The 26,659-nt window shown below is 55.0% G+C and overlaps 1 protein-coding gene across 2 annotated transcripts in view; it reads left to right on the forward strand.

The window, feature by feature from the left end:
• Positions 1-2,056: 2,056 nt before the first annotated feature.
• The window catches only part of CACNG4 (calcium voltage-gated channel auxiliary subunit gamma 4), a 57,891-nt gene continuing 33,288 nt past the window's right edge, over positions 2,057-26,659 (forward strand). For both annotated transcript variants that reach the window (XR_006785322.1, XM_045835699.1), the window contains exon 1: positions 2,057-2,300. Coding sequence is in view for 1 of the 2 variants with exons in the window: in XM_045835699.1 (XP_045691655.1) it covers positions 2,081-2,300 (220 nt within the window). In the remaining variant the exon portion in view is untranslated. The remainder of the gene's footprint in view (positions 2,301-26,659) is intronic.

The following is a 26,659-nucleotide window of genomic DNA, read 5'->3' on the forward strand; positions in this document are numbered from 1 at the left end:
TATGACAAAAAGATTTGTTCCTTGAAGAAGGAGGAGGAGGGGAAAAAAGAGGTGAAAGGAAAAAGAAAGAGAACAGAAAAAGAAAGCAGAGCTTGAGACCCACCATTCTGGGAGCTTCTGAGAACGGAATATATCCTTGTGGACATTAGGGGTAGAGGTGCGGCCCTGTTCTGAGCCACAGCCAGCCCTCTTGCACCTGCTGTGTGTGTGCAGAAGCCCCTGGGCCGGCTGCTGGTGGGTGGAAGTAACACAGAGGTGATGACTCTTGTCCTTTGAGACTGTGAGGAAGCAGAATAGACACCCCCGAAAGCAGAAGAAGGGGGCCAGGCCAACAAGTGCAATTTAGTGCGGCCAGTCTGGTCCTTGCACTATCTTCTCTTGGAATTTCCCCCCCTTTTATTTACATGCTTTATTTCCCCAGACCAGACTACAATTTTCCAGGGGGTGAGAAACACATCTCACTCAGCAATACTTCTTCTTGTATTTGTCAGCCGTAAAGAAGGCTCACTGTCTTGCGGGTGGCGGACCAGCCGTTCCAGCACGGGGTCGTTGACCTTGTCCCGGCGATGTGGTCCCAGGAAGGTCCCACAAAGAAGGCAAAATTTAAGCTGCACCTTGCAAGAAGAATAGCAGCTCCTCACATTCTTCTTTCACCTGTTGGGGGGCGGGGGGCGGGTCGGTGTCCCAGTGCCACAACCCACAGGAAGCCCGTCAGGGATGGAACTAAAGGCACGGTGGACATCCAGGTGCTGGTCTCAGAGGCTCCTGGAAGGAAAAGTTTGGAGCTGGCTTTTGAAGAAGACGGCGGAACTGGCTCTGAGGGGAAGGGAGTGTGTCCAGGTTAAGACTATGCCAGCAGCAAAGGCAATTAAGAGAAGGCAGCAGGGCTTGAGGCAGAGGCTGGCAATAAAGGGGAGGAGGGGAGGGAACGCCGGCTAAGCTCGAGTAGGGGGCAGAGCAAAAGGCAAAAAGGAAGGTGCTGGAGAGCGAGCTGGGACTAGAGGGAACAACTCGGGGCTGGGATGTTGCAATCTAGCACGATCGGGGTGTTCCCAGTTTCGCAGTAGTATACCATCAGAAAGGCAGTGATGGGGGAGCGCCCCCACTTCAATCACAGCCTCACCACCCCTCTGTTAAACAGGGACCCTGTATCCTTCCCGGAGGACCTCTGGCTGACACCTCCCTTCTGTTCCACCCGCTGGCCCTGCAAGCGGACCCGGGACAGCCAATCCGGGACAGCGCGGGAGGCAGGAGCCGCCTGGGTGCGGGAGGAGCGTGGCAGGGGCCTGGCTCGGCCTGCAGAGTCTCCCAGCTGTGACTCACATCTGGGGTTTCTAGAAATCTGACCCGAACACTCCCACACTCGCTCTTACACATTAATCGCCAGGTAAAGGCATGCACTCATACATGGGGAAAGAAGGGACACCGCACATACACACCACAAATTAAAGGGTCCTCGAGGCCGTCTAAGGGGAGGCTAGGTGTCCTGGGTTGGGTAAGCGAGGTAGCTGGTAGCGGTTTCCGTCCGGTGCTCGCAGGGAGCCGGTGCCGCGGCTTCTTTCGCTCTAATAATGTGAATGAACCCTGGGAGACAGAGAGAGCGCGCGAGAGCCGGGAGGGGAGACGTGGGGAGGGAGAGAAAATCCGGGCCGGGGTTGGGGGAAGAGAGGGGAGCGCACACCCGGGTGGGGGCCGAGGCGCGAGGGGCGGCGCCGAGAGGCGCGGGGCGCGGGCCGGGAGCGCGGCGGCGGGCGGCGAGCGGAGCGGAGGCGCGGAGGGCGCGGGGAGGAGGTGCGGGCCGAGCGGGGAGGGCGGGCCCAGAGGGAGGAGCCCCCGGCCGCCGCCACCAGCGGGTCCGGCGGCCCGCGCTTCTCTCACTCGCCGCCGCGCCTCGGAGTTTAAGCCCCGGCGCTGCCGGAGCGCAGGCACGCCCGGGGCGCGGGGTCGGAGCGCGCAGCGCGGCGCCGCCCCCCGGCCCTCGGCCCCCTAGCCCGGGCGCCCCGGAGCGGCGCGCAGAGGAAGGAGGGCGGGCGGGCGCGGCGGGCCGGGCCGGCGGGCGGCGGACTATGAGGCGCCCACCATGGTGCGATGCGACCGCGGGCTGCAGTTGCTGCTGACCACGGCCGGAGCCTTCGCCGCCTTCTCGCTCATGGCCATCGCCATCGGCACCGACTACTGGCTCTACTCCAGCGCGCACATCTGCAACAGCAGCAACCTGACCATGGACGACGGGCCCCCACCCCGCCGCTCCCGCGGCGACCTCACCCACTCGGGGCTGTGGCGGGTGTGCTGCATAGAAGGTACGGCCGATCTCGGCACCCCCATCCCCAACACACACACACACACACACACACACACACACACAGACACCCCACACCACACCACCCCCTGTCCGGGCCGCCGGCAGGGAAGAGGGTGGGCGCGGCACTGGCTCCGCGCGAGACACAAAGGAGCCGGAGCGAACGGGCGGGTCCCCACTCGGCCAGCTGTGTACCAGGTCGGGGTCGCTCCCGGCTGCCGATCCCACGACACACCTACCCTACAAACTCTCCACTAGACACGCACACCCCCTTGCCCACAGACACAATGAAACACACTAAAACTCACGCGCGCGCGCAGCCGGACACATGAGCGATCCCGAGGGACCGCGCTGGCGCCCCCGGGGGAGGTGGAGGCTAGCGAGGGGGCGGGAGGAGGCTAGGGTTGGGGGGAGGGGACCGGAGAGGAGGGGAGGGAGGAGGGGGAGGGGTTGCTTGGCAACCGGTGTCTCTGCGATTGCTATGGGAACTGGCCATCCTGGGGCGGGGCCGGCCGGGGGCGGGGAGCGTGGGGACCGCTCCGCAGTCGCTCCAGGCCCGGGCCGAGGGGTGCGGGTGGGGACCGGTCTCCCAGTGGGTCTGCGGGAGCCGGGTCGCCCAAACCTGACGCCGCCGAGACCTTTCTTCATCCCCTACTGTTCCCCGGGGTATATGCTCGGTGAGGAGGGAAGGGGAGCGACACCCAGCGTCCCCTGACTGGGGCAGGGGGCTCTCCGTGGTGGTCCCCGGGCAAGGAGGCCGCGGGAGAGCTCAGTAGAGAACTGGGGTGCGCGGGGGCCACCCGCGGACCAGGCAAGGCCTGGGAGGGGCGTGGCCACCCGCCGGGGCAGGAGGGGCGGCGCGCCTGGACCCCGGTTGCGCGAAGAGGCTGAGTAGTACGTGTCGTGAGGTTGGAATGCCTCTAGGGGCCGGAATTGGGTGCCCCGGGACTGGAGACCGCTTCCTCCGGGGGAGGGGCCCGGACGACTCCGGTGGCGAAGTGCACCCGACTCCAGCGCCTTCCGGGTGCCTGCCCGCCCAGCTGCGGAACTCGTAGTAACAGGTGGCTGCGGAGGGGCCATCTGGCTCCAGTCAGGTTGTGGGCAGGTCTGCCGCTTGGTCTCGGCTTTAAAATGGAGATGGGGGAAGTCGTCAGAGCGTTCCTTTCAGAAACCCTTGGATAGAGTTTCGTCTTTGTTTTCCTGTAACCTTTTCCCGTGAGTTAACTCCACCCGTCAGTTCTTCGGGAAGTTCTCCCACACAGCTAGCCTCCCTTACCTCCGTTACAGCCCCTGCAAACAGTTCCGCGTGGTTGGATCTTGGTGGAGGTTGGCAGGGAGCTCTCAAAACCATGGCCCTTTTCTGGCCGCCTTTGGAGTCACTATAAAAGGGCTTTGTAAAGCTGGGGAGGCTTGGGGAGGTCTGACTTGTCCCCTTTCTCTCCTCCGAGACCATGCCTGGTCTCACCTGGAACCCTGCCCACCTCTGCCCACCACATGCCCTCCCCTACTAGGTCGCTTTACCCTTTGCAGTTCGGAGTTCAATGCCAGGGGTGAGTGGAGCCTTCACCCAGGTGTGGGGGGATTGGGGAGCAGCAGTGTGCAGCCCATAGTTTGGGAAACACAGCCGCACAAAGAATCGGTGGGCCCACGATCACACCCTCCTCTTTTCTTTTGAAAAACATCATTTTTGGTGAGCAGTCGCTCAGATGGCAAACACCCACTCCTCGCGTTTGGAGAATGTACCCACGTCACTGCCTGCCATGGCACCTGAGTTGGGCACAGAGCAGGGGCTGCAGAGCCGGCCTCACAGGCCCCACTGGCCGCTGTCCACGTGGCACAGTCAGTCATGCCACTGTCACCACCCAAACGCACACGTGGACCCCTGGCCTTCCAGTTTCCCAGTGGAAGTTGGAACACCTCCACGCCAGCGAGCCCGGCCTCTGCAGAGGGGCTCAAATGCCTCCTTTATTAACTCCTCATCCCAATGAGGATTGATGTGTTCATCGAGAAAGCCCCAGGCTCTGGGCAGCTGGCTTCCCTGACAGGGGGAGGGTGGGAAGTTGCCACCTGGGGGGACTTCGGCCATGCCTCTGCCGTCCCCCAGACGCCAGGGGTTTGAGGGCCACCTCCCAGGGCTAGAACATCCTTGGACCGACCCAGGTCTGGGGAGGCTGGGTCAGGATTCCTTGTGGCCAGAGTCATTATGACGGCCCTTCAACCTGTGTGGAAACCGCCAGCCCGTCTCATAAAAGGACATCTCGGAGTCTGACAGCCACCTGACATCTATGATGCCACCAGCTGCCAGCAAGTGTCTGGGGCTGAGACGCAGACCACACGTTAACCCCAGGCCACTCCCTGGGATCATGGAGAGGCCCAGTCACCTCGATGTTGGCTCTGTGTGTAAAATGCATTATTTCTGCCTGTTCTCTAACAAAGTGCCCCAAAGCATTGCATGGGAAAAAAGAGAGAAGATCAAACCTCCGGGCAGGAACTGAAGAAATACTGCAGCAGGCAGCTAACAAAGCGCCGGCTGTGATGGCAGAATTCTGATGGGTTCGCTGGCCACTCACACGCCGAAGGTTCAGTTTCCTGGCTGTTTCCTCTAGATGATGTTGCCTGGCCAGGAGAGCCCAGCAACCCACGTATGCAGAGTGGCCACAGATTTTGCTGGGGCCACATGCAGAAGGGCAGCTGAGTGCTGCCCCGAGCCCCACCAGGTCTGACATCACCCCAGTCTCCTTTCTGCCACCTCCCCTCACCCAAAGCCCAGTCTTCCCTGCTGCCCTTCCATTGGACAAGTGCCCAGACAGAGCCTTGTGCATGTTGCCATGTAGCATGATGGCAATGGCCCTGAGAGGGCACTGTCTTCACCCGGCCACACACGGGAGACAGGCTCCAACAGGGTAAGGCGCTTGCCCAGAGGCCCCCAGGTAGGAGGCTGTAGGGCCAGACCTGAGCCTTTGTCTGGCTAGAGAGATCTTGCCATCGCATCGTCCTGCCCTTTCCCAGACAGCTTCTGGGTTGCCATTAAAAACAGAACCAAGTCCTTGACCACCCAGGCGTGAAGGCATTTAGAAGCAAGAAGATACAAGTGATACGCAAATAACTGTGCAGTGTGTGCTCTCTCTCTCCTCTTGTCTCCTCTTCCTTTCCTCTCCATTCCTCTCCTCTTTCTGTCCCCTTCTGTCTTTGTCTCTGTTTATGTTTCTCCTTCTCTCTCTCTCTCTCTCCCCATCTCTCTTCTTCCACTGTGTTCTGGACCAGTCTGTCCCAATCTCGCTCAACCAGCTGCTCACCCCTCCCCAAGACCCCCACTTATTCTTTTTCGTATCTTTGGTGACACTCAACCCAAGGCCGTGGACCTAGGAAAGGAGTAATACATCTTTGCAGACTTTTCAACCAAAGGAATCGCCAACCAACATTTGTGCAGGCTCGTAGGCATGTTGGAAGCAGACAAGCTACAGAATGTAAACTAGCATTCCAGAGCAAGAGCTGTCTGCTAGGGACAGAAGACTTGTGAAAACGAGGAGGGGAAGAGGAGACTCGGGGCCCAGGTGACAGCAGCTCCTGTCAGCGTGTCAGAGCCCCCATGCCCACAGTCAGCTGCAGAGCATTCGCTGGGGCTGCAGGTGGCCAGGCTGCAAGAGGCACCCAGTCACTGTGCTGCCATCAGGAGAGCTCTGGCTGCAGAATGAACACTCTGGCAAAGTTCAGCCTCAGCAGCGCCCTGCCCCTCCCATCCCCCCAGTCCTCCATAGATGTTGCTGTCCCCAGCACACCCACAGCTCTGTCAGAGCCTTCACGTGGCAGCCCCGATGCCAGGGGTGGCCCCTGTGCCTGCTCTCTGCCAGCTCTGATCTGTGTACTGGCCAGAGAAGGTGTGGGAAGATTCTGGACCCTGAGAGTCCAAGGATCCCTGGTCCCAGTCTCACTGGCCTGCCTCAACTGGGCAGCACCTCTCTCTCACACCAGTGTCCCCAGACTTTATTCACACCATGGCACACAGAGGAAAAGGGGCTGCGAGGGAGAGGCCAGTCATCAGTGACTGCTCAGGGCTCCCACCCCTCGTCCACAAGCTCGCTTGTCCAGCACCTGGGAGCCTTTTGCAGCAGGTCAGCCAGGCAGCTCTGACACTGGCCCATTCAGAGAGGGTATGAGCCAAACACCTTCCCTTCTCCACTTGCTCCACCTACTCCATGACGGCCCCTGGGCCGGGAACGTTTCCTGTCTGTGTTTGCTTTCATTTTCTCTCGCAGTAACCCAGGGACAGCCTGTCCAGTCAGGCCTGAGGGGTGACAGCAGCCAAGCCCGGCGTGTGCCCCAACCCCCCGCCCTCCTTTGCCCTCTAGTGTTAATGATAACAGCATTGAAGACCTTCATGCAGGACTCACATTAGTTCATGTAATTGTCAGCAACGCTTCAAGATAGATATTAATTAGCTGCCTTTTATAGGTGTAGAAAATGAGGCTTGGGGTGGCCGCCGCTACTGAGGACCAGGATGCCTCTCGCTGTCCGGACCTCGGCTGAGTGTGGACAGACCAGCCTGGCTTCCACCCGCCAGGGGGTGTCCTCTTTTTTTTTTTTTTTAAATCCACCCAGATTTGGGAAGGGTGTTGTCTTAGTCAGTCAGCTTGGGCTGCCATAACAAATGACACCAGAACCGGTGGCTGAAACAACAGACATTTGTTTCTCTCAGTTCCGGAGGATAGACGTCCAAGGTCAAGGTGCCGGCTGATGCAGTTCCTCGTGAGAGCTCGCTTCCCAGCATGCAGATGGCCACTTTCTTGATGTGTTCATGTGATCTCTTCTTAACAGGGCACTAATCCCGTCATGGGGGCTCACCCTCATGACCTCATCTGCACACAGTCACCTCCCAAAAGCCCCACCTCCCGGTACTATTGGGGTGAGAGCATCATTCAGCCTCTGGGTTTGCAGGGACACAAGCATTCCACCTGCTCCTGCTTTATAACTGGTGCCCACTCTCCAGTCACCCAGGGAGGGGCCCTGGCAGTCCCTCCGCATGTCTGCCTTCCCTTCATGTCCTGCTCCATCTCTTCACCCCGCTCTGTTCTTCGCTCCTTCCTTCCTTCTCATGAGAAGAAACTAGTTCCTTTTAACTGGAGCCCCATGATTTGGTGAGGAGAAGCTGGGGATCTTGGTGGACCCCAGTCTACAATCTGACTTAAGACCCCCACACAGAGCTGGCTCTGGAGGATCCCCATGCCGGAGGCCTCAGAAAGGCTCAATAGGAAACCAGCAGCTCTTTAAATGAAACCTCCTGTGTGTGTCTCCTCGGAAGGCCAGGATTCTGGGGATTCCAGCACCTAGTCGTGGGAGTGCAGTGTAGTATAGGAGGGACCTCGGGTCCTCAGAGGTGAGGGAGGCCAAGAGCGGGACAGCCACACTGGAGCTGTGGAGGAGAGTGTATGAGCCTGTCTCCTCGTCAGACTCCTGACATGCAAGCCCCCAAAAGCTCCCACCCTCAGCTTCCAGTGAACCAGGCCCACTGTGGCCTTGTTGTAGAAAGAGGGGCGCTTTTTCCAGCTGGAAGAGCCTTCGAGATTACTTAGTTCAGCGGCTCTCACTTTTTTCCTAAGACACAGACATAGGGGTCTAAGTCACCTGCCCACCAGGCCCACTTCTACTCATTCATCCACGCATGCACTCCCTCCCTCAGTGCATGCTCGTGGAGCACCTGCCCTGTGTCAGACGTGCGAGGCTCTGAGTCACCGTGGTGGACAGGGCAGCGAGGGCCCCTGTGCCCCTGGAGCTGACATAATGTTGGGGGAGCTGACACTGCCAGGTACTCCCGAGTGTTCTGATGAAAACAGCAGGGGCCTGTGCTGACAGAGGCTGGGCAAGGATGCTCTCAGTCCCTGGGCAGGAGAGAGCTGTGGGAGAAGGACAGGAGGACCACCTTCCAGGGAGAGGAAGAGGAGAGCCAAGGCTCCAAGAAGGGAAGCACCTGGTGGGGACGGAGGAAAGCGAGCAGGGAGGAGGCAGCGGGGGCCGGGCTACGTCACTGCCTGGGGGCCTGGCAGAGGCTTTGAGGTCTGGGTCCGGAGCCCCTGTATTTTATGTGGGATCACATCAGAACCTTTGCAGGGGGGTGTTTTCATGGGAGTAAAGGGGCTTGATTTATATTCTTAGAACATGATGTGGCTGCATGTGGAGAAGATTCTGGAAAGCAGAGGAGGCCACCAGGAAACCAGTCTAGACATTGTTGTAGGTGGCCAGACTGGAGACCTGGGGCCAAGAGGGGCAGCAGAGACGGAGAGGTAGAGGAGGGAAGGTGGGAGGCGGGGGTGACGAATCAAGGAGGACTGCCTGGATTAGGGGCTGTGGCAGCTGGCAGCGTCGTGTCCAAATTGGAAAGATGGAGGAACAGGATTGGGAAAGAGAATCAAGAGTGTTCCCATGAGGGTGCCCAGGTTTTGACACTGCTACCCAGCACTCCCATAGCCAAGTAGTGCCAGGAAGTCCCTACAGCACAACTCGGGAGGATTGTGATGACTCACAGGAGACCCAAGCATGCAGGTCCAACATCAGCTGTCCCTCACGACAGGACAGGGTGACTCAGCCTCAGTACTAGTGATACTTGGGCCCAGGTCATTCTGTGTGGGGGGCTGTCCGCTGCGTTGTGGGAAGTATAGCAGCATCTCTGGCATCTCTGCCCTAGAAGCCAGAAGCACCCCCTTCCTGCACACCAACTTGTGACCACCAAAAATATCTCCAGACGATGTTGAATGTCCCCTGGAGTTGGGGGAGCAAAGGCACCCCCCGAGAGAACCACCACTCAGACCCAGTTCCTGGTAGCTCGGAGGAATGCCACTCCTCTCTCCTTCCTTCTAGAAAACACGTGGAATGCAGGTGGGGGGAGCATCCTGCTCATGGGATGACCTGGCATTGGCTTGAAGTGACGGTTCCCCATTCCCCTCCTTCTCAAGAGTGATGGGTTGTGCTGGTGGTTGTCAGAGGGGCGGGGGTGGGGGCTGGGTGAAGAAGGTGAAGGGACTGAGAAGTACAAATGGGCAGTTACAAAGCAGAGCCGGGGATGTAAAGTACAGCACAGGGAATGTAGTCGATAATATTGTAATAACTACGTGTGGTGCCAGACGGGTACTGGACACATCAGGGGGATCACTGTGTAAAGTATGTGATTGTCTAACCACTATGCTGTTCACCTGAAAGTAATATTACATAATATTAAATACCAACTGTAATTGAAAAATAAATTTTTTTAAAGTTTTTAAAAAAGAGTATGAATCGCAGGTGACCCAGCTCACCCTGCCTGTGACAGCCCAGCACATGTCTGCACTGGGGATGCAAACTGCTGACGTGACCCAGTTCTCAGGCTCTGCAAGCCAAGGGGACTGGCAGCCAGAGAGGCAGAGTGACTCACCCAAGGTCACACAGCTCCTGGGTAGCACAGCCAGTAGCAGAAGTGGGTGTGGCGGCTGCCCGCTCAGGGCCCTGTCTGCACAGCCTCCCCTGGAGTGGGCAAGAAGCAGCCCCCATAGCACAGGGCGAGCAGCAAGAAATGCAGAAAGACACAGGAACTCACTCCCTGCGGGCCCTTCTCTGCCACAGCTCATCGCCTCCATCCCAGTTAACCTGCGGACACACACTCAGGCAGCAGCCGCGTCCTCCGGCAGGAACGTTCTCCCCTGAGTGCGTGCACAGGTGGCTCTCCTGGGAACAGCTGCACCGGGAAAACCGGCTGCTTCTGCCCCTAGGGATGGGCCAGGCAGGACCCACGGAGATCTACCCCGGAACCCCCACCCCACAGGTGGTGCTCTGGAAAGTGCCATTCAAGACCCTCTTTTTGGAACTGCAAGGCAAGACCTGGTGGGAGACCAAGGATATTTTTCCTTCAGTATCGATTTCTTCAGTGAAAAAACTTTTCCAAGCTTAGATCACGTGATTTTACTCTGTTGTTTTTCCTCCAACCAAAAAAGGAAGAAAAAGGAAGGGACAACATAAGTAACAAAATAGGTGAAGGACTGCAAGGGAAGGTGAACTAAAATTAGGCAGATAAGGCGAAGGTCGAGTCGGGTCAGTGCACGAAAGGCTGGCCAAGGTGCTGGTGGCGGCCCGGTCGGGTCTGCGAGCTTCCGGGGGGCGGGGCCGGAGAGAACACGTGTCAGAGGCGCAGCACCTAAACTAAAGGAAACGTGGCTCACGATGAGCCTAGCTCACTCCACACAGAGGTGCGGAAGTGCTACAGAGCACACGGGGGGCCTGGGACGATATACTATTATTGAAAGAAGGCCCCAGGTCCATCATGTCCACCACCAGAGGAAAGACGTCTCTCAATGCCAGAGATTCGTGAAAAGGAAAGGAAATGTTTATTTAATGCTATACAAACTTCAAGTAGTGACCTAATGTCTTTATCAAAAATCCTAAAGTCCCTTAAAACACCCACAAACACACACAGTCCTTCTTTCCTTCCCCCTTTGCCCAGTCCAGAGTACCATATCTCAGGAAAGAAAATAGAAATCCATGGCTCAGGCAGTCCTCTGGTTCTTCCCAGTTAGTACTCCATCTCGACTGGGAGACCTCCCTGGGTTCCCGGCACCCTCCGCTGAGTCTCTGGGATCTCTGCTGAAACCAGGTGGTGGTTCCCCCTTCTAAAACTGCGGGGGGTGGTCCCCACTCTGGCAAAGGCACGTGGTCCTCTCTCCCAGGGCTACGGGAAGGGAGAGTCCCCACTCTGTCCAGGCCGCGTGGTTCTCTCTCAATGGTCGCTGTGTCTGGGTTTAAATCCCCGGGCCAATCTTCTTCTGCAGCCCCGTTTCCGACTCCTCCTACACTTGGGCACACTTGCCCTCACCCTGCTGTCTTCTCCAGCTTTTCTGGTCGCCATCGTGGGTCTGGGCAGGTGTCACCCCATGTCACGGAGCCAATCTTCTCCCAGCTCCCATGCAGGCACTGTAACTCAGGGGACCTGCCCCCCAGTTACGTCTTGGTGGGGAAGTTACTTCCATTCCCCTGGCTCAGAGCATGGCCACAGCCATTTAACATCTAAGCGACCAGCCAAAAGCTATAGAGATGTTAAATGACCACGCCAGAGCTTAGCTACAAGGCTGTTGCTATGCAAAACAGCTCTCAGTGGCCCTGCTCCATTTGTCCCTTCCCCCAGCCCACACCTGGGGGAGTGGTTGAGGACATCCTAAAATCTCCTGGACACCTTAAGTTCTGGACCCTATTTCAAATGCCTATTTGGGATCCTCCCTCTTGGCTGCACCCTGTAACAGAAGGAATGCACTGGTGACGCCTTAGAGATGGACAGTCTATCGCATTAAAATTGACTTTGCTGAAAAGGCAGCAAGGGGTAGAGGAAAGAGGCCAAGCTTGGGGGAGAGAAGATGAGTTCAGGTCCCAGTTTTGCAGAGCAGCTGTGTGGCTTTGATCACGTTACTTAACCTCTCTGAGTTCTTGCTCACAAATCCGAAAACTGGGATAGTGAGGCAGTAAATGTGGAAGTACCCAGCACACACCTCCAAAATGGGAGCGTCTGTTTGGAGGACACTGTGGGGAATCGGGCCACATTGGCCTCTATTTTCCACTGGGCTCCAGGGTGTGGGCTGTGAGCCAGATGAGGAACTGAGCTGCCGACCTCCAGCACACACAGGCTGTGGGGAGGCCCGAAGGCCATCCGTCAGGGGCTAGACATCCTCGCCCCTTTGTTTTCCCAGGACTCCCAGACATCTCTGCTGGGTCAGGACAGGGCTGAGGTCCAGTGGACCCTCCCACCCAGTGAAGTTCCAAGGTCTTTGCAAAGACCCCAGGCTCTGTGCTGGGTGGCGGATGGCAGGCTGTGACTTCACATTCAGCTGTGCCTGGCCTTGGTATCAGGCCCCTTTTCCCCTCCCACTGCCCTGGTGAAGGAGGCTGGGGTGCTGCCTTGTTGGGGTCCTGGAGCCAGAGCTATGTTTGGGTCTGAAGAGTCTTTTGACTGTTTTTGCTCCCCCCAAATATCGGAACCTCTCTGTCACCCTCACATCTACCCACCTGCCCTAACCTGCTGTCCATCCTTCAAGCCACCTCCTCCATAAAGCCAAGCCCAGCTCCCTCCTTGGCCTCCTGGAGCATTTCTGACCCTTAGCCACCCCAGGTTTCACTGAGCATGGGCTTGTAAGGGCTTTGGAGTGTAATGGGGGCCGCTCTCCCGCCCCCCGGCTACTTTTCCCCTCCCCCACCTGAAGCAAGGTGTCCATTGTCATCCTAACCCTCTGTGCCCCTACCTTGCCAAGCCCACCAAGGTGGGGGTGCTCAGCAAATGCGGTGGACAGGTCTCTCCTCTCCACCACTGCCCCGTCTCTGAAAGACTGTGGAAAGGCCGAGGGGAGTTTCTTGACTCGAGCCCAGCTCCACAGACTAAGAGAAAACCGAATAACTGAAAGTGGTAGGACTCCCTGTCTAACCTGCCATCAGCCTCTCTGTTACCTGCTCTCCCTCGGGAGACAGCTAGGGGCTGGATGCTGTCCTGGCTCACTCTTTCCAACCCCGTTAGTCCGCAAGGAAGCGGCAGCCTCAGACAGCCTGCACTGAGGTCACACAGAGCTGGGTGTGGGTCCAGACTCTGCCACTTGTCAGCTGTGTGTCTTCAGACATGTTACTTAACCTCTCTGAACTCCATTTACCCTCATGGTAAAACAGAAGCATCATCAAATCAACCCCTGGGATTGTTGTCACGATTATAGGAGAAAACACACAGAATAACCCTCATGGTGCCTGGTATCTTGTAGATATGCACCTGGCTGCCTCCTCCCCTTTTCCTGAAATTTGGAAGTTTTCCCAGGGGAATTAAGTGGCCCGACCTTTGCAGTTGGGCTGAGTGAGGCCCCAGCTCTGGTCACTGACCTCCAGGGTCTGGGACTGCAGAAGCTGAGCCTCCCCAGGGATGTCCGGGCCAGTGCAGAACAGAACATGCGCTGTGTCCTCACCTCTCAGAGGCCGACCCACTCTGAATGGCTTCTGTGAACCATAAAATCAGAACCTGAGGGCTGTCAATTCGTTCAAATAGGATCTAGTACCAAGGCCACACCTGGGGTGGTGATGGCAGCCACCCAGGCCATGTGTCCCCTCATCCCCTTCCCTGGCAGGGACTGGGGCTGCTGCTGTGAACTCCAGTGTCGAGGGATATGGGCCAGGATAAAGGGGGTCAAGGGGCAGGAATGCGACCTGTGGCCTGGCCCTAATTCTGCCACCAACCATCTGGACCATCATCTGCTTATCCTGTCACCTCCTAGAGCCTTGGTTTGCTTGGCTGTCAAATTGGCAGAAGATACTTGTCCTTCCCCCTCATCCTCTCTCATCCCCCTCCACCACTCACCCACCCTCCGACCTCCTTTATCCCTGTGTCCTCTCTGCTTTCCCGCCCCGCCGTACGAAACCCAGTGAGATGGCACTCGGGGAAGTGCTATGAAAACCACAGACATACTGCACAGGGGACTTGAGGCCCCTCTTCTTGGAAACACTGTTGCTTGGCCTCTTTTCACCCTGACCCCACAGCCAAGACCCACATGCTGGTGGGAGCCTCGGGCATCCCTGCTCTCTCTTCTGTCCACAGTCCCCTGCTAGCCCTTCAGTCATTGCTGGAAAAATCTTATAAAAATATAAATCAGATCCCATCATTCCCCAGCCCAACACCCTTCCACCGGACCACATCCCACCTGTGACCAAGCCAGGCCCATTCCCTGACCTACGAAGCCCCCCAGAGCCCCTGACAGCTCCCCCCAGGAGCATCTCTGCCCAGAGGAGAGTCGGGGAAGGTGACACCTGAACTGAGTCTGTGTGACAGCTAAGAGGACAGATGCTGGAGGGTGGGGTGGACCAGGAGATCTGCATTTGAATCCTGCTCTACCCCTGTCTTACCTCTGTGACCTTGGGCAAATTCCTTAGCTTCTCTGAGCCTCTGTTTTCTTGTCTGTAAAATGGATATAAGTAGATATAATGACAGACGCCTCCAGGCAGTGGAGCCATTCCCCAGGACACAACCCAAGGGGAGTGGTCTGGAGCTGGGGGACAGGAGAGCTCAGGTTTGGATGGGCTGCAGCCACAGGGTGGGGGGCCAGCCCTCGCTACAAGGCCGAGGTGGGGCTGGGCTGGAGATGTGGTTGAGGGAGTCACCCGCTGGCTGGACGGAAGCATCTCCCCTTGTGAGGAGACTTCAGGCTCTGGAGGTTGAACCCCAGTGCCTTGGGGGCCCCTGTGGGACAAACAGTACTGTGGCATTTGCATTTTTAGAACCAAAACTCTGGAGAAAAGAGCAAGCACAGATTTCCTGTTGACGGTAGAAGAGGCGTTATAAAAGGTGTTACTGAGATCCTGGAGTGTCGGCATCTCTAGTTTTTTGGAGGAAGTAGGGGAGTATCCAGAAAATCTAAAGTCGAGACTGCCCTAGAAATCTCCAGACCCCAGTAACAGTTCACATTTAAAAGATGTAAAATGACCGCTGTCACCAAGGCCATAGTCACGGGCCCGAGACCGGTGCAGGTGGACCTTGTGCGTCGTTTACGATCTCCTGCCACAGCTTGAAATTCTTAATCACGTTGGAACGAGGGGACCCGAATTTTCACTTTGCCCTGCACCCCGCCAATTATGTGACTGCTCCTGGGTGTGCTGTTCTACCCCGAGAAAGGAGTCTGATTAGAAGGAGAATGGGACAGGGGAGCAGGGGCTGGAGGAAGGGGTGCCCTGGAGGGCCCTGAGGTTACCCAGAAACGGGCTGCTGGGGTGGGGAGCAGAGGTGGGTGCTGGGAGCAGACCTCCCCTCCCTCTCTTTTTTCTCCAAAGCCCACCACAAACACTGCACAGAACCAGGGGCTGCCTGGAGAGCAGTGTTACTTAAAACTCTGCCATCGCTAAGCATTTATGGGGCGCCTGCTGAGTGCCTGGCTTCGTGCTGGGCACTGTGGATAGAGAGCCATGGGGGAACTTATTCTCCGGGTCTGGGGAACCTGCAGGAGAGACGGTCAGGGCGACAGAGTACAGGGTGTGGCAAGCATCAGAACACACCTGACCTCGGTGCCTGCACCCGCCGGGGCTCTAACAAGACCTGTCTCAGGGGCTTGGGGAGGGTCAGGCGGAAAATACACGCTGGGCTCCACGTACATCTGCTTGGTCTTGGACTTGAAATACACAGCAGCTATTGTGAGTGGCATCTAGGAGAGGATGGGGGGGGCGCACGGAGTCGGGGGGGATGATGGAAGAGGGTCCAGATCCTGGATGTGGTTCCAAGTTGGAGTCCAGGCTCTGCCTCCTACCAGCTGTGGCCCTTCAGCCAGTCATTTCACCGCATTTGAGCCTCAGTTGCTTTCTCTGCAAAATGGGGATGTTAGCAATTTAGCAATTCCTGTGCTGATTTACTGGCAGGAGCGGAGATGAGATGTCAGTGCTCAGCCTGAGGCAGGAGTCAAGCGTTCAGTGCCTGGTCGTTATTCTCATTTACTGACCCGAAGACCGCCCTGCATGCGGAGCGATGGGAAGAGGGCCCAGAGCCCCCAGCCCCCAGACCAAACCACGAGCAAAGAAAAGATGCTGGATCCCCGAAGGCTCCCCGAGGACATTTCAGGACATCCAGGCTCCCTTCCAGGGGCCGGACCGTTCGGCCAAGGCCGTGTCACCAGCTCATCTTCGACATGTGGTGGGGGGAGGACGCCCCGCACTCGCTTCCTGCCCTCGTTCTGATAACAAGCGCGCATTGACGGCCCGACTTCCCCGGGGCCAGCGTGCTGTTCCCAGCTCGCATCTGAGCCCTCGCCCGAGACATTTTCTCGCTTCAGCAGTTTGGCATGTCATACAAAGGGGCTCTGATTTTCCCTGATGTCCGACTCCTCTTGCATGAAAAATAGCTTTTGTTGTCGCTCTGCCCACGGATTCCTGCGTGTGCGTCAAGGCCAGATGCCTGGTGGGCGGAGAGTCCCCCATTTGCCTAGCCATTTGGAGGGTCTCCCTTCTTCCACCATGGTGCCCACCCGTGGTCCGTGGCCATGGCCTTGAGGTTCATTGTCTCAGGGAGTTGCCCGCTGGCCCCTCACCTGTCCCCTAACTTCACACTGGTCGGACGCTCTTGCCGCTCGGTGGCGTCCTCTGAAACCCGAATCGTTTGCTCCTTTTTATCCCCCATCCCTGCTTCCCCTCTCCTCCCTCCCTCTCTCGCTCTTTTTTTTTGTATTTCTACTTATTTCTCATTTCCTTTCTAGTCTGCCACATTTTCAGTCACACAAGCCCTCTCCTTCCTGTTCAATGCAGCCTTTTGAAAGCGCTTGAAGCATTTACTAGATAAAAATGTATTATTTTAACTCTGTGATTATTAGGAGGGTTATTAAACACGGGGAAAATTCTATTAAATAGCAAATTGAGCAAGTTGAAAACCCACAGATGTGGAACCTCTAAAAGGTCACCTGGTACAAAATAGATGGGACTGCGGCTGTGACTGTTGTGTGACACTGGAAAAAATATTGGACAGAAATTCACCAGCACGTGACAACATGGTCATGGGAACTATAAGTGATTTATTTTATCTCCCTCTATCTTTTTCAAATTTTCTGTTATGGCGGGGGCCGGGGGGGACCATGTAAACCTGATGTTTAAATGAAAGAGGCACCAGGCCAGGCCAGCCCCCGGTCCTCAGACAGATGGGTGGATGTGTGCGTTCCTTCGGCATTGAGTGTGCTTCTCGTTGCGCTCAGACACGTCCGGGAGCACGCCCCCTCGCGTCACGCCCAGGCGCCTTTTGTCGGCGTGTGACTCCCAGCCACCCTGACATACAGCCAGAGCGATCGCTGGACACCGGCCCTGGCCAGCCGTCCACAGTTGAACCTTTATTTCCTGTAAGTGCCGTCCGTACACGGGGCCTCCGTTCCTGGAAATCCGCCTCATGCCATCCGCGTGCCCAAGCTGACCACCGAAGTGAGTGACGAGAAAAGAAAACCCAGATGTGTGGTCTGACCAGCTTTTATCACGTATGTAACACTAAGCACTTAACATAAAAGCTGTGTCATGAAACGTTCCTTTGGGGGAATTTTCCTGCCAGAGCCAGACTGGCCAAGGTTTCTTAAAATATGAACCCAACGAAGTATGAACAGAAGATGCTTGCTTTTTACTTTTCCTGAAAATCCCCCTGTGGCTTGTTTAAGCATGCCTCATTGCACCCAGAAATCTTCAAACAGTTTAAAAATCAAGGGTTCTTCTCTCTCAAAAATTTTACGTTGCCAATTCCATTTGTGTAAATTCTTTAGGAAAAAATCTTTGCATGGTGATACTGGAAGAAAGGCAATGTCCACTGTGACTGGCACCGCCACCGAGAGTCCCTCGCTCTTTGTGTCTGAGTCAGCTAACACTTCAAATGCCAGTTGAGGTCCTGGCTGGGTAGCTCAGTCTGTTAGAGTGTCATTCCAATCCCCCAAGGTTGTGAATTCGATCCCCAGTCAGGGCACATATAAGAATCAGTCAATAAATGCATGAATCAGAGGAACAACAAATTGATGCTTCTCTTTCTCCCTTCTCCTCTCTCTAAAAATCAATAAACAAAAATTACAAAAAGAAAAAAACAAATGCCAGTCAAGGCCAAGGTCTTAGCGCCCGTGGGTCCTTATTGCCAGGTGCTCCTTAATGCTGCTTTTACCTGTTAACGGCCGTCTTAGGTAGGATTAAAGCAGAAGTCATGTATTTTTGGACATCAAGCCATTATCAGACATGTCACATGCAGACACCTTTTGATCACTCTGTAACGTTATATAAATGTTGAATCACTGTGTTGTACACCTGAAACTAACGTGCTAGTGTACACCAACTATAATTTAAAAATAAATTTAAAAAGAGATAAAAATGCGAGCGAACACACAGAGAGGCAGACATGAGGTCCCCAGCCCAGTGGCCCTCGGCCGGGCTGCCCAGAGCTGGCCTGGAAGGCTGCCCCCTGGTTCTCACTGCCGCCACCACCACTGTGCCTCTGACCCTGATGTGGGGACCCCTCGTGCAGTCTTTGCTGGAGCCGAAAACAAAGACCTCATCTTCAGGCCTTGAAAGGCCCCCATTTTCCTGGAAGGGGTATTCATTTCCTCCTTCAGTCTCCCCATCTCTGGAGGATCAGGGGGGAAATTTACCTGTTTTTTTCTTTGTTTGTCTTTAAACTGGTGGCTTTCTAGTTTGCAGTCCACGAGCCTTAGTGGTATATGTCCCAGTGGAGAGCGCTCTGAGAGGTGCTAGGCCTCCACAGACCCGAAGGACACCCTCCCACTCATCAGAGGTGGGCCCTGTTACATAGGGAGAAAGAACTAACACTTACCTGGCTTTTACTCTGTGCCAGGACCTGTCCCAAGCATGTTTTACAGATCGATTTAGTCCATGCTCAGCTACCCAGTACAGTAGGTACTATCGTTACTTCCATTGTGTAGATGAGGAAACTGAGGCACAGAGGGGTAGAGTAACTTGCCCGAGGCCCTGGAGCCAACAGGTGGTGGAGCTGAGATTCAAACCCAGGCACTCTAGCTTCAGATTCCATCCTCTTCAGCACCGAGTATACTGCTGAGCTATCACCGCAGCAGCTACAACTTCTGAAAATCTCTTAGGTGCAAGTGCTTTGCATAGCTACTTCATCCTTACAACACAGAATGGGTACCTCCTGGGAGTGGGGAGACTGAGGTAGGCTCACTGACCTGGGACCCAAGCCAGCACTGCACCCAGGTCTCTGGCTCCAAAACCTCTCCCCAGCTCTTTCCCCAGCCCCATCAGGGAAGAGAAGCAGCCTCAGTTTCCCCAAGGAGAGGCTGTAGGGTGGCTCAGTGTCCTGTACATCTATCAAGTGGACCCAGGAACCCAGGGGACACAGTACAGACTGCTGATGCTGGTCGGGGGAGGGAGGTCACACGTGAAGAAAGAGCAAGAGCCACAGGTGCAGCCCAGTGGCTGCCAGACAGTGGAGGTGGGCCAGGCTGGCGCGGCAGGCTTCTCGGAGGAGGTGGACTCAGCATCGTGACCAGGAGAGCCCACAATGCAGGGCCCCCAGTCTGACTCATGCAGCCTGGAAAAGAAAGGTTTGCTGTCAGACTGAGGGCGGCTCTCAGCAAAGAAGCTGAAAAGCATTCTGCTCAAGACAGCTCCTTTAAGGAGACATTAACTGCACTTCAAACCCCCGGAACCCACGTTTTGCAGGGGATGCCACCTGCCAGCACGCTTTCACACCCGCATTCCGATTGTTGGCATTCACGTGGTGACTCCCAGCTCACAAAAGAGCAGAAAAACAGGGTCTGATCATCCTGTATGCCTCCATTCATGTCAAGTTCAAATGCAGGCAAAACTAATCTAGGACAAAGGAAGTCAGCAACGCAGCTTCCTTTGTGGGGAACTGACCGGGAGGAGGCGGGAGGGCCCCTCCAGGGCTGTGAGCACGTTCTATACCTTGATCTGGGTGGTAATTACACGGATGTACACATGCATTCATCAAGTTGCATTCTTAGGATCACTCTCCGTATATTATCTTTACTAACATACATGTCTGGAGTACCAAAGACCCCCCAGGTGGCCCACCACCAGCCCTCACCTGCCCCATCAATCCCCACCTGCTGGGCTGTGTGGTGTTCTGTCCCGGCTGACCCCGCCAGATACTCACTGGGGATGGGTGCACCCAACCTGTGCTGGGCTCTGAGGACTCAGGGATTCACTTGTTCATTCATTCAGCAATGATATCTTATGCCCAGCCTCTTGGGAATGCTGCTTGACCTGCTGGCGGAAAAAGACGTTTCTGTGTCAGTGAGCTTGTGATTCGGAGCCCTTTCAAATGACAAGACCTCTCACCTGTTTGTGCTTCGTGATCTGTCGTTTCTCATGAACTCTCACAACCCCCGTACTCTCTCAGGCCCAGCAGCTGTGGTTTTGAGAGACTGCTCAGTACCCTGCCCTGGGGGACGCGTACCACCAGCCTTCATCCTGCCCCTCCTGCCCCCAGTGCCCCACAGGTACTTTTTTAGTCTCTATTCATATCCAGCAAATATTCACAGGACTTGAAAACCAGATCCCAGACTGAGTCCTGGGCACCCGAAGACTCATTTATTCAGTCAGTCAGCAAACATGTATTAAGTAGCTGCTAATTACCAAGCAGCGTTCTAGGTAGTGGGGAGAGTGCCCTTTACAGCAGTGCGTAAAACAGACAACGGTACGTGTAATGGCTGTATTGTCACAGGAGAGACAGATAATAAGGTGGAAAATCCCAGCGTGTCAAGGTGAAGGCTGTGGCGATAGAGTGGCCAGGTGGGCTTCAGTGTGGAATCATCCGAGCCCGTTTTGAAGGATGAGCATCAGTTCAGTAGGAAGACAAGGAGACGACGGTTCTGGGCAGAACTAGCAGCATATGGGCAAAGGCACACAGCCTGCACCTTGTCGGGCGCCTACCGTGTCCCAGGTCCTGAGTGAACCACTGGGGATGTTCTGGAATGCCAAAGAAGTCCAGAGGGTGCAACGGAGGGAGCAAGGCTAGAGGTGGGGAGACCAGGGAAGGAAAACACTGGGAGAGTCCAGGGCAGGGCGATGGAATAGAGGAGGGAGTGTGAGTGTGAGGTCCATCTTGGAGGCAGACTGGATGTGGGGAGGAGGAGGAGAATCCCATCATGGGGTGACAGGGTGGGTGGTGTGTCACCAAACAAGAAGGGACACTGGGAGGACCAGAGGACTTCGTGAGTGGGGCGGAGGAGCCCAGCCGTGGGGTGAACGCTCAGGGTGTGTGCAGAGAACTGTGGGGCCCTTTACAGCAGCCGATCTGGTCGAACCAGATGCTACAAGGATCTCGTGCCTTAACTAGTTTCTTCACTACTTATCCCTATTTCACAGATGGGCAAGCTGAGGCACAGCGAGTTACAGTAACTCTCCCAAGTGGTAGAGCTGACCCTGGGATTTGAACCCAGGAAGTCTGGCTCTGAATGCCACGTTCCTAACCTCCACACCATGCGGCAACTCTGGGGAGGCCCCCACTGCTGGACGCAGGGGAGAGTTGGGGACTTCTCAGGGGTGGTGATAGGAGCCAGGCAGGCTGGTCCCTGTTTTCTCAGCAGGACATGGGGTAGCTCCACACCCCAGGACCCCACAGGTGTGACCATGAGGGAAGACACAGAGCTCCTCAGTGCATTTCCTGGAAGGGCTGTGTCTCCCCGCTGGGCACATCTCCATCCTGAGTGCTGGCTGGGAGAGCACGTTGCTGCCGCGTCCTGTCAGAGGCACCCAGCTGTCAGCACTCTAGAACTAAGCCCCGAGTGACCCAGAACACAGTGATGAGGCATGCAGACATGCTAAGTGGAAGAAGCCAGGCGCAAACGCCAGGGCTGCCGTAACAAAGTGCCACCCACTGGGTGGCGTGAACAGCAAGCATGTACTCTCTCACGGTTCTAGAGGCCGAAGTCCACGATCAAGGCAGCCACAGGGCTGGTGAGAAGGGATGGATCCATTCTGTGCCCTCCCCTCACTTCCGATGGTGTGCTGGCCATCCGGTGTCCCCTGGCTGGTAGAGCTGTGCCTTCGTCCTCACGTGGCGTTCTCCCCGAGTGCAGGTCTGTGTCCACATTTTCCCTTGTCATGACGACATCGGCCAGGCTGGCTTAGGGCCCACCCTAATGGCCTTCCCAAGTACATCTACAATAACTCTCTGTCCAAATAAGGTCACATTCTGAGGTTCTGGGGGTTAGGACTGCAACATAGGAATTTAGGGGAACAGGGGTGCAACTCAACCCTTCACAGCCCCCTCTCATGTTGTTCCATTTGTACGAAATAGTCAACTTACCAGGAGAATCAGAAAGCAGATGAGTGACTGCTAGGGGCTGGGGAGGAGCAGAGCGGGAGCAGCTCCGAACGGGTACGGGATTTCCCCTGGGGCAATAGAGATGTTCTAGAATGAGGAAACAAGCTCAGGAACCTTGGGCTGCCCGCCCGAGGTCAGACCGCTCAGTGGTTAGGATGGGACTTGTCCCAGAGCCTGTGTTCCTTCCATCGCAGCTGAGTCACACGGAGGCTTCTCCTCGGCCGAGTTACTGAAATTCCCCGAGCCTTCTGTTTCTCCTGCACGGAATGGAGTCAGTGTGTCAGCCCCATCCTCTGCCCATGTGAGCATCCAAGGAGATGGTGTAGGTAAGAGCTGCCGGCACAGACTAAGGGCTCAAGAAATGGTCGTTTTCGTTACTCTGTCGGTCAGGGTCCATCCGGGAAAAGAGGAGCCACTCTGTGTTGTTCCAACCGAGGACATTTACTAGAGGGAGTTGATGACGCAGATGATGGAAGAGCTGAGAAGCCATGTGGGGGAACCATGAGGTATCTACAGCAGAGAGAGAACTACAGGAGGTGATTTTACCACAGTCCAGAGGCATGGCCAATGAGGCAGGTGCTAGGATGATGGAGGAAGCTAGGAGCACCAATGGAGGGACTTTCTAGAAGGAACTGGACTCCCAGCAGAGATGAGGCAGCTGCAACAAACACTGTCCAAGGAAGAGAGGGAGAGATGCCCTAACTTCTCCCTTCCTTCAGCCCTCTCAGGTTCTATCAGAGCTTCCTTTTGGCCAAACCTGCCCAGAATTCAAGAGCAAGGGAGCCTGGGAAGTGTCGTTCGCTGGGACACAGGGGAACTCTGGGCTGCCCGTGTGGGTGATGAGCAATGTCTGCCATTGGTCTGTTTGTGCTGGTTCGCAGGTGATACTGGCGTGCTGAGACTGGACATGCCCCCAATGTGTGCATGCCACAGGTCTGCAGCACAGGGGATGCACAGTTGTAACACAGGTGTGCAACTGCACATAATAGGGCCACAGAGCCACCAGCTTGATGGGACACAGCCTGGCTGCCTGCGTCCCCACATGCCAACACCTGGAATTGTGTGAAGCCATCTCAGGGCACCCGGAGTGGCATCTGCCCGTGGCCCATCCTGTACTGTCACCGTGGAGGAAGGACCAGGCTGGGCACGAGCATCCAGGCTCAGAGCTCCCTCCTGCGTGGGGCCCCGTGACTCAGCCAGTCCAGTCATTCGAGCCATTGGATGGACGCATCTTTTTCTGAAAACTGCCCCTGGTCAGAGGCAGGACAGAGGAGCCAGGGAGAAAGGAGAAGGCCCTCGATCCTGCAGCACCAGCTTCTCTTCGGAGGCAGGAAGCAGCTTTTCTGTTTTTCTTGGAAATCCAGCTCCATCATTAGGGATTTTGCAGCATCTGCCTATTGACTCCCCAGTCAGCCTGGCCTTCTGCAGGGCCTGTCCCCACCCCTGCCCCCGCCCTCGCCTCTTCATTTCATGTGGCCCTTGCCTCTCTCGCCACTCAGACAGCCGAGAGCAGCTCCTGGTCTCCACTGCACCTCAGAGGGTCCCTAGGGACTTGGGACATGGTCAGGGTGGGGGAGGTTGCTCTGCACCTTTCTCAAGCCAGAATGTTCCAGAAATTCCTTGGTAGAAGCTTCCCATTTCTGGTTCTCTCGTGTGTAAGGCCTTGAAAAGACAGGAGAGTTAAATGAGAACAGGAGGGTTCTGAGGACTTTGCAGTCCCATCTTTCACATTGGGGTGTGATGCGGCTTGAATTGTGTGCCCCAAATGATAGATACCTGTCACTGAGAGCTTACTGGGAATAGGGGCTTTTCGGGTGCAGTCTAGTGGAGATGAAAACAGAGGTTTGGCCGGGACACCAAAGACACCAGGAGCTAGATTTGGGGCCTGTATCCTCCAGGACCGTGAGAGGACACATTTCTTTGGGGTTTTTTTGTTTTGTTTTTTTAAATGTATTTTATTGATTATGCTGTTACAGTTGTCCCATTTTCCCCTCTTCACTCCCTCTGCCCTGCATACCCTCTCCCACCCACATTCCCCGCCTTTAGTTCATGTCCATGGTTCATAAATTTAAGTTCTTTGGCTTCTACATTTCCTATACTTTCTTACCCTCCCCCTGTCTATTTTGTACCTAATATTTATGCTACTTATTCTCTGTACCTTTTCGCCCTCTCTCTCCATCCCACTCCCCTATTGATAACCCTCCATGTGATCTTCATTTTTGTGGTTCTGTTCCTGTTCTAGTTGTTTGCTTAGTTTGTTTTTGGTTTTGGTTTTGTTTTAGGTGTGGTTAATGATTGTGAGTTTGCTGTCATTTTACTGTTCATATTTTTATCTTCTCTTTCTTAGATAAGTCCCTTTAACATTTCATATAATAAGAGCTTGGTGATGATGAACTCCTTTAATTGGACCTTATCTGAGAAGTACTTTATCTGCCCTTCCATTCTAAATGAAAGCTTTGCTGGATAGAGCAATCTTGGATGTAGGTGCTTGCCTTTCATGACTTGAAATACTTCTTTCCAGCCCCTTCTTGCCTACAAGGTCTCTTTGGAGAAATCAGCTGACAGTCTTATGGGCGCTCCTTTGTAGGTGACTCTCTCCTTTGGTCTTGCTGCTTTTAAGATTCTCTCCTTATCTTTAATCTTGGCTAAGGTAATTATGATGTGCCTTGGTGTGTTCCTTGTTGGGTCCAACTTCTTTGGGACTCTCTGAGCTTCCTGGACTTCCTGGACTTCCTAGAAGTCTATTTCCTTTGCCAGATTGGGGAAGTTCTCCTTTATTATTTGTTCAAATAACTGTTCCACTTGTTGCTCTTCCTCTTCTCCTTCTGGCACCCCTATAATTTGGATGTTGGAACGTTTAAAGATGTCCTAGAGGTTCCTAAGCCTTTCCTCATTTTTTTTTGAATTCTTGTTTCTTCATTCTTTTCTGATTATATGTTTCTTTCTTCTTTCTGGTCCACTCCATTGATTTGAGTCCCAGTTTCCTTCCCATCACTATTGGTTCCCTGTACATTTTCCTTTATTTCACTTAGCATAGCCTTCATTTTTTTCATCTAATTTGTGACCAAATTCAACCAATTCTGTGAGCATCCCGATTACCAGTGTTTTGAACTGTGCATATGATAGGTTGGCTACCTCTTCGTCACTGAGTTATATTTTTTCTGGAGCTTTGATCTGTTCTTTCATTTGGGCCATTTTTTTTTGTCTTCACTTGTCTGTTACGTAGTGAGGGGCAGAGCCTTAGGTGTTCACCAGGGCAGGGCAACCCAGTCACTGGGTTGTGACGCTCTATGTGGGGCAGGGGTCCAAGAGGAAACAATGGCGCTTTCTGCCGGATTTCAGTCACTTCCCCCTCTTGCCACAAGCAAACTGGGCCCTTCTGGTGCTGATTCCCGTGTGGACGGGGTGTGTACACTCTAGGACCCTGTGGGTCTCTCCAACAAACTCTCTTGTGAGGCTGGGAGTCTCTCCCGCTGCCTCGACCTCCACAGGTGTTTTCAATCGGTGTTTTGAGGCTTTATTTCCCGGTGCTGGGACCCTGAGTTGCACGGTCTGTCTCGCTCCCCAGTTTCACCTGGTTTATCTGCATGTGAATGTGGGACTGCCCAGTCCACCAGCCACCTTGTGCACCAAGCCCCTCCACAATCCGCCAGCCACCGCTTTGCCTTGACCCCTCTCCGCCTGGCAGCCTGACTCCGCCTCTCCTAACAGTCTGGATGAATGTGTCTACTTTAACTCATTGGTTGTCAGACTTCCATACAGTTCAATTTTCTGTCAGTACTGGTTGTTTTTTGTTTTCAAATTGTTGTTGTCCTTATTTTGGTTGTTCGAGGAGGCGCAGTATGTCTACCTATGCCTTCATCTTGGCCGGAAGTCCCCCACATTTTTTGTTTTAAGCCACCCTGGTTTGCGTCGGTTTTTTTATGGTATCCCTAGGAAACGCTTGCAGGGAAATTAATTCAACTTTGCAAATAATTACCAAATTAACCAGCCTCCTGAAATGTTTCCGATGTCCCTTTCCAAGAGTGGGTAACACACACGAGGGATGCAATCTCATTAGGGTATGTGCACCGAGGACTCACTCTGTGGGCTAAGAGCAAACATGTTTTCTTGTCTGACCCACCCACCAACCCTGTGGTGTAGGCACAGGTGTGGCCCCCATTCACACAAGAGGAAACTGACTCTCAGAGGGGCGAAATCATTTCCCCCAGGGAACACGGATATTTTCAAGGTTGTACTGAGCTACTGGTGGCAAAATGGACCTGTAGGATGAGAAATGTATGAGTTGTCTATGCTTCTTAACAAATTACCACAAGCTTAGTGGCTTAAAACAATGCAGACTCATTGTCGCATGGGTTCTGTGGATTGGGAGTCTTGGCCAGTTTAGCAGGATCCTCCGTCCAGGTCCCCTGACGTTGAGGCCAAGGTGTCAGGAGGGCTTCCTTCCTCTCTTGAGCTTGGTGTTCTCTTCCAGGCTTCCTGGTGGCTGGCACAACTTGTGTCCTTAGTGGCTGAGGCCCTGTGTGCTCGCTAACCATCAGCCAGGGGCCTCTCTCAGCTCTGAG

This window comes from Phyllostomus hastatus, unplaced genomic scaffold (assembly GCF_019186645.2).
Source record: "Phyllostomus hastatus isolate PE091 unplaced genomic scaffold, TTU_PhHast_1.1 phas_contig_210, whole genome shotgun sequence".
NCBI lineage: Eukaryota > Metazoa > Chordata > Mammalia > Chiroptera > Phyllostomidae > Phyllostomus > Phyllostomus hastatus.